This window comes from Caretta caretta, chromosome 1 (genome assembly GCF_965140235.1).
Source record: "Caretta caretta isolate rCarCar2 chromosome 1, rCarCar1.hap1, whole genome shotgun sequence".
NCBI classification, from domain to species: domain Eukaryota; kingdom Metazoa; phylum Chordata; order Testudines; family Cheloniidae; genus Caretta; species Caretta caretta.
The window spans coordinates 17,691,791-17,709,185 of NC_134206.1; the positions used below are offsets into that span (position 1 = coordinate 17,691,791).

Genomic DNA, 17,395 nt, shown 5'->3' on the forward strand with positions numbered 1-17,395 from the left:
TTACTAAAACTAGACAAGCCATTTACAACACACACTTTGCTTCTCTACAAAAGAAAAAGGACACTAAACTTTCTAAACTACTACATGCCACAAGGGGCCACAGCAATGGTTCCCTCAACCCACCCAGCAATATTGTTAACCTATCCAACTATACTCTCAGCCCAGCAGAAGCAGCTGTCCCATCTCGGGGCCTCTCCTTCTGCCCCTCCACCCCCACGAACATGATACAGTTCTGTGGTGACCTAGAATCCTATTTTCGACGTCTCCGACTCAAGGAATACTTCCAACATACCTCTGAACAACATACTAATCCACAGAGACCTCCCTACTAACACTACAAAAAGAAGAATTCTAGGTGGACTCCTCCTGAAGGTCGAAACAGCAGACTGGACTTCTACACAGAGTGCTTCCGCCGACATGCATGGGCTGAAATTGTGGAAAAGCAGCATCCCTTGCCCCATAACCTCAGCCGTGCGGAACACAATGCCATCCACAGCCTCAGAAACAACTCTGACATCATAATCAAAAAGGCTGACAAAGGAGGTGCTGTTGTCTTCATGAATAGGTCAGAATATGAACAAGAGGCTGCTCGGTAGCTCTCCAACACCACTTTCTACAAGCCATTACCCTCTGATCCCACTGAGAGTTACCAAAAGAAACTACAGCATTTGCTCAAGAAACTCCCTGAAAAAGCACAAGATCAAATCCGCACAGACACACCCCTGGAACCCTGACCTGGGATATTCTATCTACTACCCAAGATCCATAAACCTGGAAATCCTGGGCGCCCCATCATCTCAGGCATTGGCACCCTGACAGCAGGATTGTCTGGCTATGTAGACTCCCTCCTCAGGCCCTACGCTACCAGCACTCCCAGCTACCTTCGAGACACCACTGACTTCCTGAGGAAACTACAATCCATCAGTGATCTTCCTAATAACACCATCCTGGCCACTATGGATGTAGAAGCCCTCTACATCAACATTCCACACAAAGATGGACTACAAGCCGTCAAGAACACTATCCCCGATAATGTCACAGCTAACCTGGTGGCTGAACTTTGTGACTTTGTCCTTACTCATAACTGTTTTACATTTGGGGACAAGGTATTCCTTCAGACCAGCGGCACTGCTATGGGTACCCGCATGGCCCCACAGTATGCCAACATTTTTATGGCTGACTTAGAACAACGCTTCCTCAGCTCTCGTCCCCTAACGCCCCTACTCTACTTGCGCTATATTGACGACATCTTCAACATCTGGACCCATGGAAAGGAAGCCCTTGAGGAATTCCACCATGATTTCAACAATTTCCATCCCACCATCAACCTCAGCCTGGTCCAGTCCACACAAGAGATCCACTTCCTGGACACTACAGTGCTAATAAACGATGGTCACATAAACACCACCCTATACCGGAAACCTACTGACCGCTATTCCTACCTACATGCCTCCAGCTTTCACCCTGACCACACCACATGATCCATCGTCTACAGCCAAGCTCTGCGATACAACCGCATTTGCTCCAACCCCTCAGATAGAGACAAACACCTACAAGATCTCTATCAAGCATTCTTACAACTACAATACCCACCTGCGGAAGTGAAGAAACAGATTGATAGAGCCAGAAGAGTTCCCAGAAGTCACCTACTACAGGACAGGCCTAACAAAGAAAATAACAGAACGCCACTAGCCGTCACCTTCAGCCCCCAACTAAAACCCCTCCAACGCATTATTAAGGATCTACAACCTATCCTGAAGGATGACCCAACACTCTCACAAATCTTGGGAGACAGGCCAGTCCTTGCCTACAGACAGCCCCCCAACCTGAAGCAAATACTCACCACCAACCACATACCACACAACAGAACCACTAACCCAGGAACCTATCCTTGCAACAAAGCCTGTTGCCAACTGTGCCCACATATCTATTCAGGGGACACCATCACAGGGCCTAATCACATCAGTCACTCCATCAGAGGCTCGTTCACCTGCACATCCACCAATGTGATATATGCCATCATGTGCCAGCAATGCCCCTCTGCCATGTACATTGGTCAAACTGGACAGTCTCTACGTAAAAGAATAAATGGACACAAATCAGATGTCAAGAATTATAACATTCATAAACCAGTCGGAGAACATTTCAATCTCTCTGGTCACTCGATTACAGACATGAAAGTTGCAATTATTCAACAAAAAAACTTCAAATCCAGACTCCAGTGAGAAACTGTTGAATTGGAATTCATTTGCAAATTGGATACAATTATCTTAGGCTTGAATAGAGACTGGGAGTGGCTAAGTCATTATGCAAGGTAACCTATTTCCCCTTGTTTTTTCCTACCCCCCCCCCCCCCAGACGTTCTTGTTAATCCCTGGATTTGTGCTGGAAATGGCCCACCTTGATTATCATACACATTGTAAGGAGAGCGGTCACTTTAGATAAGCTATTACCAGGAGGAGAGTGGGTTTGTCTGTGTGTGTGTGGGGGTGTGTGTGAGAAAACCTGGATTTGTGCTGGAAATGGCCCAACTTGATTATCATACACATTGTAAGGAGAGTGATCACTTTAGATAAGCTATTACCAGCAGGAGAGTGGGGTGGGGGGAGGTATTTTTTCATGCTTTGTGTGTATAAAAAGATCTTCTACAGTTTCCACAGTATGCATCCAATGAATTGAGCTGTAGTTCACGAAAGCTTATGCTCAAATAAATTGGTTAGTCTCTAAGGTGCCACAAGTACTCCATTTCTTTTTGACAAACTCTAGTGTCCCCATGCCTTGGAGCACTGACTTGAAATTTGGCAGGGGGTCATCCTGGTGTCAGAGCTGTGGATTTTGCTGTCACCATGAAAATCTGCTCAAATTTGTCCAAGTTATAAGGCTCTAACCAAAAAATTCCACATTCTGCACATGCTCAGTAAAGTCCGGCAGCTAAATTTTCCAGAGATGCTGCCTCACTGAGTATGCTCCATCCCCCTCACAGGTACTATGTGTCAACTGGACTCCACATGTTGCATCCCCCCACAGGAACTGCACATGCTCCACCCTAAGGGTGGAGAACAAGAATTTCCCTGCAGAAGGGGAGGGACCAGCGCCAGAGGATTGTGTGTGTGTGTGTGTGTGTGTGTGTGTGTGTGTGTAACATTTCATAGAAAACTCCATGAGGAAATTAATAATTCTGTATTCAGTGCAGGGCTTGGATCCTGCACAGTAAACAACAAATGGGCCCACACACTGAACGGTGAGGATAAAAAGAAATAGTGAATAACTGCTCATTCAGCGAGCACAGTCTGTCCTGTGCACGGAATGAGGCAGGGGTCCTGAAGAAAAAATATGTGATCATGTAATTAAACCTTAATTCTGTCATGTCCTCACTTTTGGGAGCTTGACTTTGCAACCTTAACATTCTTTTAACCATCTTTTGGATGAAATTTCCAATATGTTTATATATATAAAACCTATTTTACCTCAACCTGAATGGATTTTCATGACTCCCACTGAACCTTGTCCAGTTGAATCCAAGGAAACTATGACAAGTGGCTTGGAAAGAAGATGGATAGAAAAACTCGCCCCAGTAAAGTGTGTGTGTATGATATACACAATGTCAGTACTCTAACTTAGTGCTTTTCAAGCTATCTGATGTGGGGGACAGGCATTTTTTTTCCCCAATGTGCGCGCAGACTGGGAGCCGATGGCTCGCGGACCGGTGCCACCACTTTGAGTAGCACGGTTCTAACGTATAGTATCTTGGGCCCTTCCAGGGCCAGGAGCCAGTGCTATATGTTCCATTGGGAAGCTGTGAATCTCCATTTCCCAGTGGGATAAAGCTCCTCTTCCTAGCCCCTGCCAAGCTGTAAGATTTCAGACACTAAGGTTGTGATGTTTTAACATACTGAAATGGGGATGGAGGACTCAATCCTCTCCATCCTGGGACACTGGCTGGGAGGGGAAATTTAGGGGTAAAGAAAGAAACATTTGTCTGTCAGGTTGGCTTAAAAAAATCTCAACTGGGGCTGCTTGCTGGGACTCAGAAGTCTGGAATGTTGGACTAGCACCTAGAAGAGACAGATTGGTGGGCAGAGGGCAGGCAAAGTGCATGATACATCCTATTTATTACGTGTCTCTGTAGTGTATGACGTGGCTACAGTCACCATGCCATGGATATGAGTACACACAGTATTATGCACCTTTCCATAAAACCTATGTACTAAAGACACAAGATAATCCGGTGTTTGAGAAGCACTTCTGACTATCAGCAGGGCTGGAATATACATGCTCTGTACATTCCCCTCAGATCCAGGCCACCGTGTTTCGCAAGCTCTGTGGTTTTTGATGGTTGGTGCTTTTGCCTGCTAGTTTTTATTAACTGAAATTTGGACGGGAAAGGGAATTTAAAATCTGAATGGGGCTTTAGAAAAAAAAAACTTTTAAGGACCTATTTCTGCTGTCCCTAAATCTGTGGAGATCTCACAGAGTCAATGGGAGCTTTACCTGAGTAGGTAGTGCAAGACTGGGCCCTATGTGGGTTTCTAATTGAAACACTTGCAGATGTTGCTATAAAAACTGGTCTTAAGAGAAAAGGGGAGGCAGCTTTGCCCATCCATGGGGACTTCAAGCATACGATGCAAAAAGCAGCTTCGACCATGAGTACACTGGAAAAAAAGGGACTTGTTTCAACTAGACAAAAATGAATGTCATACTATCACAGGGACATTCACCAGAACTAGCAAGAGATTACCCTGCCATTTTACGATTGGTAGCCAGAATAACACCCTGTTAATGATCTGAAAAATTAAGGCCCTCTAATTAGTCTCAATTATAAACTAAGTGTAGTTGGTACTTCCTTCAAGTTAAGCCTCATTGCCATATAAAATTTGGCTTAAGGGATAAGACTTACTCAGGTTTGATCTTCAAGTAGCGCTAGGAGAATTAATTTATTCTCTTCTTTGTCTTTCCTCTATCAGGCTATGAAAAAAGGCACTGATGCACCTCCTGATGTGTCTCACCAGACCTAGTGGAGTTCTGAATCCAGGTGGCCACAGCTGGATGCAACTCCGAGGAATGCAACCAGTAGTTGCAAACAAGAACAATAACTTTAAAGTTATCTAGAAAAGTTCTGTGTGCTCCAAGGGAAAGCAAGGCATTAACAGATCTTTCCATACAATGGGAACACAGTAAAATGTTTTAAAACCACTCAACCAATGGACCAGCAGAGTAATGCTCCTAAGAGAGGGATGAAGGAGCCCAAAATCAGATGGTTCCTAGTATATTAAGGCTTAATCTTGCTTGTCTCACTCATGTAAATACACCCATACTAATTGGGCAAGTAGGATTTGGCAAGTGACTGCACCAGGAGCTGTGAATTCAGCACTCATCAAACTTGGGTGCATAGAGTTATGCACCAAAATAAGTGAAATGATTTTCAGAAGACCTGAACCCTCAACAAAATTCACTGACTTCAAAGGGAGATGTGGATGCGCAGCACCTTTTAATATTAGACCATTTATTTAGGGGCCTTATTACAGATTTAGGTGATTAACTTTTCAGATGAGAGTTATTCACCACTAACCAGGTATGAATTATCCTGAGTTATATTATCTGTTCCAGTGGCATTTAGGATATAGGGAAACTCTCTCAAACAAGGAGAAACTTCCAAACAGAATGAATTTTTAAGGAAGACCACTATAAGTTTTGAAAAAGCGACTTTAGTCTGGAGGGCCCAATGCCAGTGATAAGATGAACTGATTTCAGTACAGCCCTTTGTTAGTGAAGAACTTCTTGGTTTTACCCACGTTGAAGTTCGCTCCTGAAATTTGCTCTCCCCCTTTGAAACAAGAAGAGGCCTATTCTAGAGCCTTGACTGACTCACTGGTTTACATTAAAACAGTAGGAAAGTCAGCAGTCAATCCTACTCAACCTCAAAAAGCCAGGACTGCTGGGGAGGGATTTCAACCAGAAATATGTTAATAATTAAGAAAGCCAAAATGGCATGAGAAATGTAATTCTGAAAATTGCACACCGAGCATTTAGCCAAGTAAAAATCATGTACGTTGAAAGATTCAGCTATTGCTAATCCTTCTAAAGGAGGGAATGCAATGTAAATGGCAAGTGAATGGTTTATTCATAATATGTTGCTTAACCCATTACCCACTGCAAAATTCAGTAAGTACAATGTGACTTTATTCCTGGCAATTAGAATCAGTCAAAAGGCTGTCCAGAGCAAGAGGGTATATTTGTAGAAGACATTTTAAAAAATGGGACAGTGTGCGGGGCTACTCATTACCTCTGGTCCCTGAATCTCAAGGAGAGAGGCTCTGCAAGATGATTTTTCATCTTCTGTTTCCCCTTGGTGCTTATCTGTTACCCTTTGATCCAATCTTCTCCAGTGCAAATGGAGATGAAAGGAAGAAATCCGGAGAGTTTTTGTAATGCAAAGCACTGACATGTACAACATTAGCAAGAGGTTCTGATCACACCGCCTGGTGCTGACCTATATATTCTTTTAAGAATGCCAACACTGTTACTCCATAAAGAAAGACAAAGAGCCATGTTCCTTAATCTAATAAAGACCCCCCCCCCTTTTTTTTTTTAGTTTAAAGCAAGTCAAGAGTGTTTCATTGACCCTGTGCAATTAGAGAAAATTAACTGCCACTGAACAGATAGTCAATCTAAAGCCATAGATTCAAGAAAAGACACTGCTCATCGGTGCTGCTCTCTCACGAAAGGACTAATTAGTTGTTGAAACCATTGACATTTCCTTATCATTAAGACATGGCTGGCCACTCAGAGACTTTCCCTATTTGTGGTTCTACTTGAACATGCACTTTAATAATAAATGAAGCAGGAAACAGATGCCAGATCATAAATTCACCTGGAGAAGTGCAGCTGTCAGGACCACCATGTTTTTTGTCACACAGTGAAAGCCTACAGACAAACCCTTCCTTTTAACCATTCACTGGACCAATATTTTGGCATGTTTGTCTTTCTCCATGAACCTCTAATGGTTGGTTACCATTTCTGATTGCTCACAACCATAAAGGATTTTGAAGTCTAAATTTAGTGGTAGAAAAAGCTTTCCTTGAGCTGTTTTTTTTTTCAAATGGGAAACTGACTGTTCTGTGTGGTATCAGCAGCCACCTAGAAGGACATTTGTGTCCAACACAATCACATTTATTGTCCATTTGTTATATTTATCTGGGAAATGTTCATTGTTTCGGCATCTTATATAGTTACTGCACATTTTGGGACTGCAGTCAATATTTCTAATTAAAAGTCAATTTGGCCACTACAGCTACAATTTCATAAATTAAATCAGATAATGAATTGTGGCTCTGAGATAGGAACAACTAAGTGTTTTGAATTTGATGTGAAAAACAATTGCACTGGTTTCCTGACAGCGTAACTCCGTTTCCTTCTGATTGACACCAAGATGAGATCAGAATCAGGCTCCAGACTTGTTTTACCAATACAAACAGGCATGTAGGGCCAGATATTCAGTTAGGGTAAATCAATACAATTCCATGAACTTCAATGGAATTTTACTGATTTACACAACTGGAGGACTTGGCCCAAAGACCATAGCATTTTCATATAAAGAAAAATATCTCCCCTTAAGCACCCCCGGGAACATTTCTCACCTAGCGATCAAAATCTAGAAACTTCATACAGAAAACACACTCACCTGCTTGTTACCATATGGATCATATACATTTAATAAAACAAACGCTGCGTAGGGCACCTGCTGTATTGACAGACATGTTTTTTTTCCTCCTGACTGATTACCTGGCTGGGTGGGGTGGGGGATGAGAGATGTTGTGGAGGGGAGGGAGAGAGGAAGGGAACACTGATATAATGTTAACACGAGATCACAGCATCTACAAAGGATGACGCTCCAGACACATTTCCTACCGAAATGACCGGAACGTTCACCCTTCCAGGTATTAACAAAAGATTTGTGACAATGAGTAAAAGATGCAACCTCAAGACAGCATGTTCACGGTGCATTTTTTAAAAAGAACACAAAGACAACAGGAAAAAAGAGGAAGGAAGACCATACCTTTCACTACCTTATCCAGATAGTGAGCTTGGGAGATAAAAGACAGGACATTTAAGGTAGGATTGAATAAGTGCAGTACAGCTTATTATGAGATTGTGCAGGTGCAAAGAAAGGCACAGGAAAGTTTGCTATGATATTAAAAGAAAAAAACTTTTATTGTGTGGAGAGGAGAAAGAAAAGGTGGAACAAAACTATTCTCAATCAAAGAACTGAGGAAGGCTGTGTTCAATCATCCATTTAGTCTGGTTGCAGGGATTCAATAAGCTGAGCAAGAGAAACAGGAAGGTAAAAATAAATGGCAGAACATTGTAAGGTTCTGATCGCTTGCAACAACCCACCTCTGCGATAGGAGAAACAGCATCTTTCTAAAATTCTTCCACCTTGCCTAACAGTATCACATTTTCTTAACAAAGATGTCTTGTTCCCCTGTGGAACTATTGGAATTGGAAAGTCTTTTACTTTTGGATCTCCTTAATGGTAACATATTGCATTTATACAGTCCAAGATCTCAAATTGCTTTCGAAAATTAAACTAACCTCACAACAGCTCTGCAAGGAAGGTAAATATTAATACACCCATTGTAAGGAAAGATAAAGTGAAGTACAGAGACGTTGTGGAGGCACACAGGGCAGTCGTATGCCCAGTTCTCACTGTAAGTCAAAAGAAGTCGAGTGCCTTTGAAAATGGCTACCTAATCGGTCTGCCCAAGGTCACAGAAGAAGTCAGTGGCAGAGGCAAAAATAGAACCCAGAAGTCATGCCTTGCAGCTCTCTGCTCTAGCCAGCAGACCACACTACTTCTCTTAACATCATTTGATCTCTGTTAAAAAAGATGCTTGAGGGAATTTTCTGCTTTTCTCTCTTTTGCTCCCTCTCTCAAACACTTTGCTCCCACAACTGTTGTTAAGTAAGAGCTGTTTCATGTTATTTCTCCAGTTCCAGCACTATTCCTAAGCTCCCTGTGATCTTGCTCTCAGAGGAGTCCTTGCACCCTAAGGGGGAGTTTCTCATTTCAGATCGGTTCATGGAGACCACCCAAGCAGAGGGTCACAAACCTTTAGCAGAATTTCTTTCCCCCACCCTTTGAATCTAGAGTCCTGTGAGTCTAATGGGTTAGTTGAAGCACAAGCCCACTTTTGTACTGAGCTAAGAGGGCCTTAATTCCCAGAGTTAGACACCAATGGACTGTCGTTCACAAATCACTCCCACATAGAAGGACTGAATACATGCAGCACAGCTTTGCTACAAGCCCGGATGGCTGCAGAAGTCCAGGAATGGGCGATTCTGGTTTAAAAATTCAGAGCAGCCCAACATACAAAACCTCGGCCAAAGTTTTGCTTCACAGCTGAAATTTTCAGATGTGAAAATGTTTACAGAGGAAAAAAATTGAGGGAGTTGCCAGGCCAGCTATATCAATTATTTGCAGATGTTACCTTTTAACTTAGATGGTTTGAAGAACAATGCAGCCTCATATGAGTATATCCTGTATGTGGCCCCAAACTTATGCCATACTAGTAGATTCAGATATAAATATTTCTCCCTGTACTCCTATTGTTCCCATGTACATGTTGTGTCATTGGATCACTTGTGGGCATTCCTTTGGAAAGGTGCAAAGGAAATCTGTACAACGGGCATGCAGAATGAGCTTAGGAAATAAAAGGGTTTTGGAGCAATGGGTGCTCTAATATACTATGTGGCCTGCTCCTGTTCTACCTCTCACCCGAGTAAATCAGGTACAGCTTCAATGAAGTCACTGGAGTTAAAATGGTCTAACATAAACGTAAGTGAGAGGGCAGAATGCAGCCCTTATGTGCTTAGCAAGTGGAGATAACATGAGTTTATGCCATAGTGATACTGACAAAGGCTGTGTCAGCCCTTGAAGCTGCCCCATGTTTGGCATCCAATACCAATTACAATTCCCCGCCTCATCTGGGGCCAGCCTGTGTTTAAAGCTGATGCAGAAAGCGTGTTGGAATGAGGCATCAAACACACTTGTGCATTGGGTGCTGACCATGGTTTGATCCTCTCCACGGAAAACACCAAACTGTGTTCAGTTGTGACATTGGTTGTCATACACAGCTCAGTTTCTACTGGAGATAGGGCCAAATACTCTAGCATGCTCAGACATCTGAACACCTATAGTTCTGGTCTGACAGTAGCTTAGAACTTTTACCCCAAAGAGAAGAGAATCCTGGCTTAATGTGTCTTGTTTGGATTCCAGCTGGTCAAGTAGAAACTGAGAGGCACTGATTACAGCCCAGACTGTTCAGAGTGCGTGTGATTGTTTATGCAAAAGCACTGGGGCTGCATTGTGTACGTTCCTTAGTTCTTGTTTTAAGAATTCAGAGTACATAAATTAAGCAATTCTGCAGGATTTAAAGATTCCTGCAGTTAAATAATCAACTTTATGTTCCACCCTCTTGCCTCAATGAAGGAAAGTTGCTGAATTAGGATGATGAACACAAGCTTCTGCATCAATTTCCTGGTTGGGAATTAGCTGAGGTTACGCTAATGAAATCTCAGAACGTGAGCAATCAAGCTACTATACTTGGTAATGTAACTCTTTGTATGAGCAAACAAAATTAATCCACTGAGATCACAGTTCCCTGGTAGCATGAGAAAGTGCTTCCTATTTATTCCTTCCCAGTAAATGAGAAAATAAAAGGAGTTCTTACTCTCATATGTGCTCAACAGGAAATGGAAGGAGAAACTTCCTTTACTTGTATCATCCATTTCTACCACTGTTACCTGCACACATGGCAATATTATTAAAGAATTACTTCAGCAATGGGGTTTTATGCTTCTCATTGCTAACGCAGGCTGGGCAACGACATAGACATATAAGGGATTACTGTCAACAGAACAAGTTGCCATGCAGGGAAATTACACAAGGACAACGGGAATGCTTACCACACACTTAATGTAATTCCAAGTCAATGTCCTTTCATCTGTGCCAATATTACTAGCTTATTACTCCTTCACACGCCATTCAGTTTCCTTGGATATTTATGACTTTGTCAAATCTCCTTTACATTCTATACAATTACCAATGAATATTCTGTAGGAAATATGGTTTACAGCTTCAGAGGCATGAGTCTATGTACAAATTTGTTGTTAAACCACAGTGTCTGGGGGGAAGGCGGAGGGGAAAGGAAACTGAATTACTTCTGCACTCAAAATAAGGGATGGTTCCTAAAGCCCAGACAGCACTGCAATGGGAATGTAGTACTGTATGAAAGTACAGTGGGTGCCATTAAAATCTCGATGCTTGCTGCATTGCAGTGTTTGCCTTTGCCATGATAATGTAGACTCCCTATTCCAAGAATGAGGAGTGCTGCAAACAATACGGTCACTTTAATTAGTGTGAAAGGTAAAACCTGTTTGAAAGCAATCTTGGTCTGTCAGCTGCAGACTGAAATATCACACACTTTCTTTGTATTACTACGAAGAAATTTATATTTTGTTTTTGCATCAGCATTAATAGAATAAGATCCACTGTATGAACTGGGTACTCTTGTGTATGAATACAGCCCAAATTAAATTGTCCTCTGGATTTAGGACATTTCCCTAAATGTAAGTATTTTCCCCAAGGATAATGATGAATTTTTTTTGCTATCCATCACCTCAAAGTCTACAGTTTGGTGAACACAGTGTTGTAAATAGAACTATGAAACAATATTACGTAACCACAGTTCCCCAATTAACACATGGTTGCTTTCCTTTCAGTTTAAAGTCATTTGTGAGAGGGATTTCACCCACTGTTAATGGGAAGAGATGAAAGCTATTAGGCATGTGGAAGAGAAAACAGAATGTAATTTCTAATGAGTCGTGGGGAGTTTTTGAGTGCCAGACATTTTTCTTTAGGAATGTCTGTGAAAACCATAATGTGGTAGAGGGACATTAGCCAGAACTGAGCCACAAACATGGTTTGTTGCATTATCCTATTGCTGGAATTAAAGTATTTGTGATTATTAACTATTATTATTATAACTTCAGTTATTAACTATCTTTGCATGTGTGAATGGTGCCCAGGCTGATAACTTGGATGCTTAGCTATGTTGACAAATGAATGTAAGAATAACTGATAAAAAACAGAGGGCCAAATTCTGCACTTGGTGACACTAGTGTAAATCTGGAGTGACTCCTTGGGCATCAGCTGAGCTATGCCAGATCCACTCTGGTGTCACTGAGACCCATTAGTGAATCTAAGTGTAGGCTGGATACTACTAATGTTAGCAGTTGTGTGACTTGGACAGGTTGTGTAGGCAACTCCACTGAACTGGGATCAAATGGGCAAAGTTGTGATACTCAGAAGAAAAGGCAAGGTGCAGCAGGGAGTAAACTTAACTCAGATGAAGAGGCAGCGTAAATCTGAACCATGTTATTAATGAGCATACAGATGTCTTAAGGCAGGGACAGTGCCACTTTCTATAATGTTAAGCAGATTGATGGTACCTTATAAATAATAGTGATCTGTGCACCACAAGTTCAGCGCTTAAGGTAACTGCCAGGTGCATTAGATGTACGAAGATGGTGAGAAAGAAAAGTGAGATGCCTAGAGAGACAGCAAGGCAGAGAGAGAATTAGCAAGACAGCTTTGAAAATCAGCGAGAAATTTTCTGAATATAATTCTCCGTGTCACTGTGCAAATAATGGCGTGAGTCAGGGTAAAAGAAACTTAAAATAGGCTGCATGTTTCTGAATAAGCTGATATCACAGTACAGAGGAGTCTTGGAGGTCAACGAAAAGACCTTTTTCAAGAGTCAATTTTTGAAGCATCTAGGTAAGGTTTGACAGCTTGTGTCTGACAGATCAAACACTATATATGTATATTTCACTTCTGATAGTAAAATATATATATCTAACCGGGTCATCACCAAATGAAAGGACATTTTGTCTTGTTCCCAGATGAAAATGTATGATGTCAGAACTTGAAATCCAAGAACAAAGGTGCTCATGCTACACTAAATCACATAGATTCAATTAAGCATGCTTCTTTTCTCCCCCATCCTCTCCCTGTTCCTCAATTATTCTTTTAAAATTATTTTCCCCCTACCAATAGTGCAGTGCTCTCCATTCCAGCCCGGGCTGCATTCACACTTGCCATCCCGACATGTCCCATGCTCATTGCAGCGTGGGTGACACGCCCGCTGATCACAGGCTGCGCCCATCCATCCCTCCTCGCAGCGGCAGGTGCCTCCGACACAGATGCCGTGCCCTCCGCAATCCGCTGCACAAATCTCTGTGGGAGAGGAGAAAAGAGAGAGGGTGGGGTCGGGGGAGAAATCCAGAATGTTATTGTTAACAAAGCAGCCACACTTCACTACCTCGCCTTACGGGGAATGAAAGGAATTCCTGCCGCTCATAACACTAATCCTTTCTGACAATAAGAATCTAATAAATAGATTAGAAAAAAGAGACGGACATGGATTGCAGAGGTCTGCTGCGATTGATCCTCCTCTTTGCTTTCAAATTCTATCACACTCCTCAAGCTTTTGTGCTGACCACATCCAAAGGGAAAGGCTCTTCCAACAAACGGAACAAAAGTCAAATTTAATTAAAAACTGGTTAAGTGTGAAAACAATGCACTGATAAATCACCAATGATAAAGTTAAGTGCTGGCAAAGTTTATTTGCAGCTTGTTATCCCATGATGCAGGAGCTGAGATTCATTAAATCACCTCTTTTAGTTTTGGTTAACGTTAATAAAGAACATTTTTATTAGGTTTTCTCTGTGGGTGAAGCCAGGACTCTGTTTTACCGCTCCCTCATTAAAAATCCTCTTCCGGGCACTGAGGGGCCTATACTCTTATCTGATGAGATTTATGGTCTGCTGCTTGCGGGGCTGCTATGTGTCCTCAACTCTCCCTGATGTCACTGGAAGCTGAGGATGCTCAATACCTTGGCACTCGTCTCCTGGCAGGATCAGACCCTGCAGGCCTTATCTGTAGATGTGCTAGGTGCCCACAGATCTCTGGTGAGACTGTGGGGTGCTTGGCATCGCTGAAAATCTGGCCCTAAAATCCTAAAACCTGGCCCTTTCATCTACATCTTATTTTATTATTGGTCTGGAGAAAAAGGGCTGGAGGGGACCAGATATCCATGACACAGATGGTAAGTGCCTATTTCTGCTGTTATCATTGGACACTGGCTCACAGGAAAACAAACCCCAAAGTGGTGTTACGCAGCAAATGAAATGACATGCCTCCATTGCTGCTTCACTGGACTCCAGACTGGTCAGCTGACTTCTTCCCTTCGATCTGTGTAACACAAACCTAACGACACTCTCCCCCTTTCAAGCCACATGTGAGTTCAAACACCTTGACTTCTTCTCAGACTAATGACTCCCTCTACTCCCTGGCAGTTCCGCACAGCACATATGAACGGGGCCGAATCTGCCCAGCAGTTCAGTATTTAATCCCCCTTAGCTGCCGTCCGTTTCTAGGGACACGACTCTCTCTGCTATAACCCTCACGGGGGGTGGGGGGGAGAGGAAGGAGGGCATAGGGAGAGGGGACAGGAACATTTTTCCTTTCAGTGCGCCTGTGCAGAGCTGGGCAGAATTCTAGCCAAGTACTCGACAGGCAGGGCAGTGGCGAATGTACCAGCTAGCAGGCCACAGCTGAGTGGGGAAGGATCAGCTTGCTTGGGGTGTTAAGAGGCCCCCACAGCCCTAAGCATGTATGCTGCTAGCAGGCACGAGGAACTGTGCATGACACTCTCATGTTAAGGTGCAGTAAGGTGCTCTACGGAGCACATTTCCCTCCCACTCCTCACGCCATCCTGTTATGTCCCACCAGCGTGGCTAAGGAGCCCAGGATGGCTTCAGTCTCTCCCCTTTTGTGTGTCTCAGTATATTAGGGGCAGGATTTAGTCCTAGAAGTTTGTGGGTGAAGAAGGGGTTGGTATCAGATGAAACATTTGCTTCAGGTCACTGACTGCACATAAAAAATTCAGGACTACTCAGCCTGCATTAACATCACACCTGACTGAAATTCACCCTTATATAAGCTTGCCTTAGTCTTTTTCTAATTAATATGGCCAGTGACAGGGATCTTCAGATATACAGAGACTTTGAGGTGCTTCTGCTATGCTTGGTGGGGCTGCTGAGTTCATTTTGATTTGGAGAGGGAGATTTGGTGTGTCCATAAAGCCAGTCAGCAGGGGTTTTACGACCTTACAATTAAATGGACCCTTTCCTTCAAGGCACTCAAAGCTCTTTACAGAGAGTAATTACTGTAAGAAATAATAATACTTAGCCCTTGTAGAACACACCTCATTCACAAAATGCCTTACAAACTTTCTAGCTGCTTGCCACATACTACAATTTATGTGTTTGCAATTGTAAGAACATAAGTATATAAGAACAACCATACTGGGTTAGACCAATGGTCCATCAAGCCCACTATTCTGTCTTCTGAAAGCGGCCAGTGCCAGATGCTTCAGAGGAAATGAACAGAGCAGAGCAATTTATCAAGTGATCCACCTTGGATTTCCAATTTTGGTTGGATGTATTCCTGAAGATTTCATCACGTGACATAATTTTTAATTAAATATTAAATCTTTAATTCCTGGAGACTCCAGGCCAATCCTAGAGGGTTGGAAACCCACGATCCATCCCTTCTCCTCCAGCCAATTCCCTTCATTTCTGTCCTTGAACTCTTTCTGCTGAATCATGCAGCATTCAATTTCTAATAATGTACTTGGACTACCATTTTCAGAAGCACTGAAGTGACTCATGACCTTAAGTGCCATTTTCAAAAGTGACTTAGGGACAGATTTTCAGAAGTATTTAGGAGCCTAACGATGCAGGTAGGTGGCTAGTGGTGCTTAGGTGCTTTTGAAAACCCCACCAGGAGCCTATCTGTATTTGTAGGTGCCTAAATATCTTTAAAATCTGGCCCTCAGGAGTCAATGGAACACAGGCTCCAAAGTGCCAAAGGCCCAGATTTTTAAAGGTTTGTAGGTTCCTGAGTCACTTGTGTTTTTGAAAGTTTTACCCTTTGTTTCTGGAATTAACAAATTGATTCTCTCAACTCTCATGTGGGATTGTGAGTATTGTCACGCCACAGTGCACACTGGGAAAACGAGGCACAGACCAGTTAAGTGATGCCCCTCAGATCAGTAGGATAGCTGGGAACAGAACCCAGCAATCCTTATTTCCTGCCCGCTGCTCTAATCAGCAGACTACACAGTCACGGAACTAGGCCTATTGGGGTATCATGTGATTGCATTCGATGTTCAAATTAACTCATGTAGGAGTCAAGCTGAGCACCTGCACTGAAAAAAGTTGGCTCTCTTTGGCTGACCTGTGAGACGATAAGTCTGGGAGAAAATAAAGTAAACAGAGTAAAAACTAAACACTTTATGGCAAAGACCCCGTAACCAGAGGAGAAGAAATGCCTTGAGATTGAAGAAGTTCAAGACTTTTTGCATTTAAGTCCAGGGCTCCGTGTGCTGCCCCCACCACGAGCACCAGACAATGGAACCTAGGGGTGGGAGGAGCAGTGCCTGCGGGCGAGAGCAGAGCACAGAGCCGCCTGGCCCCCCAAACTAGGAGCCGGATCTGCTCACCGCTTCAGGGGCTCAGTGTGAAGCCAAGTCAGGCAGGAAACCTACCTTAGCCCCACTGTGCCACTGACTGGGAGGCACTCGAGGTAAGCCCATGCCCTAACCCCCTGCCCCAGCCCTGAGTCCCCTGCCCCCCTCCTGTACCCCAAACCTCTCATCCCTGTCCCCACCCCAGAGCCCACAACCCCAGCCAGAGCTCTCACCCCCCCATACCCCAGCCCCCTGTCCCAGCCCAGAGCCCCCTCCCACACCCTGAACCCCTCACCCCAGCCCCACAAAAGAGCCCACACCTCCACCCCGGAGCCCATACCTCCTCCTGTACCCCAACCCCCTGCCTCAACCCGTAGCACGATCCTGCCCTCCAAATTCCTCGGCCTCAGCCCCAGCCTGGAGCCCCCGCCTGCACCCCAAACCCTTCATCCCCGGCCCCACCCCAGAGCCTGCACCCCCATTCCAGAGCCGGTACCCCCCTCCCAGATTCTGAATCCCTCTGCCCCACCCCCTAGCCTGAAGCCCACTCCTGCACCCCAAACCCCTCATCCCCAGTCCCACCCCAGAGCCCGCACCCCGAACCGGAGCCCTCACCCCCTTCCGCACCCCAAATCCCTGCCCTAGCCTGGAGCCCCTTCCTGGACCCTGAACCCCTCATTTCTGGCCCCACCCTGGAGCCCACACTCCCAGTTAGAGCCTCCCCCCACCCCAACCCTCTGCGCTAGCCCAGGGAAAGTGAGTGAAGGTGGAGGAGAGTGAGCCACCGAGGGAGGGGGAAT

General features: G+C 44.0%; 1 protein-coding gene across 14 annotated transcripts in view; it reads right to left on the reverse strand.

Annotated features, from left to right (window-relative positions):
- Positions 1–17,395, reverse strand: part of TENM4 (teneurin transmembrane protein 4) — a 2,292,082-nt gene that overhangs the window by 136,233 nt on the left and 2,138,454 nt on the right. For 11 of the 14 annotated variants that reach the window (XM_075126359.1, XM_075126347.1, XM_048840453.2 and 8 more), the window contains 2 exons: positions 13,112–13,297; positions 8,057–8,083 (listed from right to left, as the gene is read on the reverse strand). In XM_075126359.1, the coding sequence (XP_074982460.1) occupies positions 8,057–8,083; positions 13,112–13,297 (213 nt within the window). The remainder of the gene's footprint in view (positions 1–8,056; positions 8,084–13,111; positions 13,298–17,395) is intronic. The other 3 variants (XM_048840446.2, XM_075126345.1, XM_075126344.1) reach the window with 1 other exon arrangement.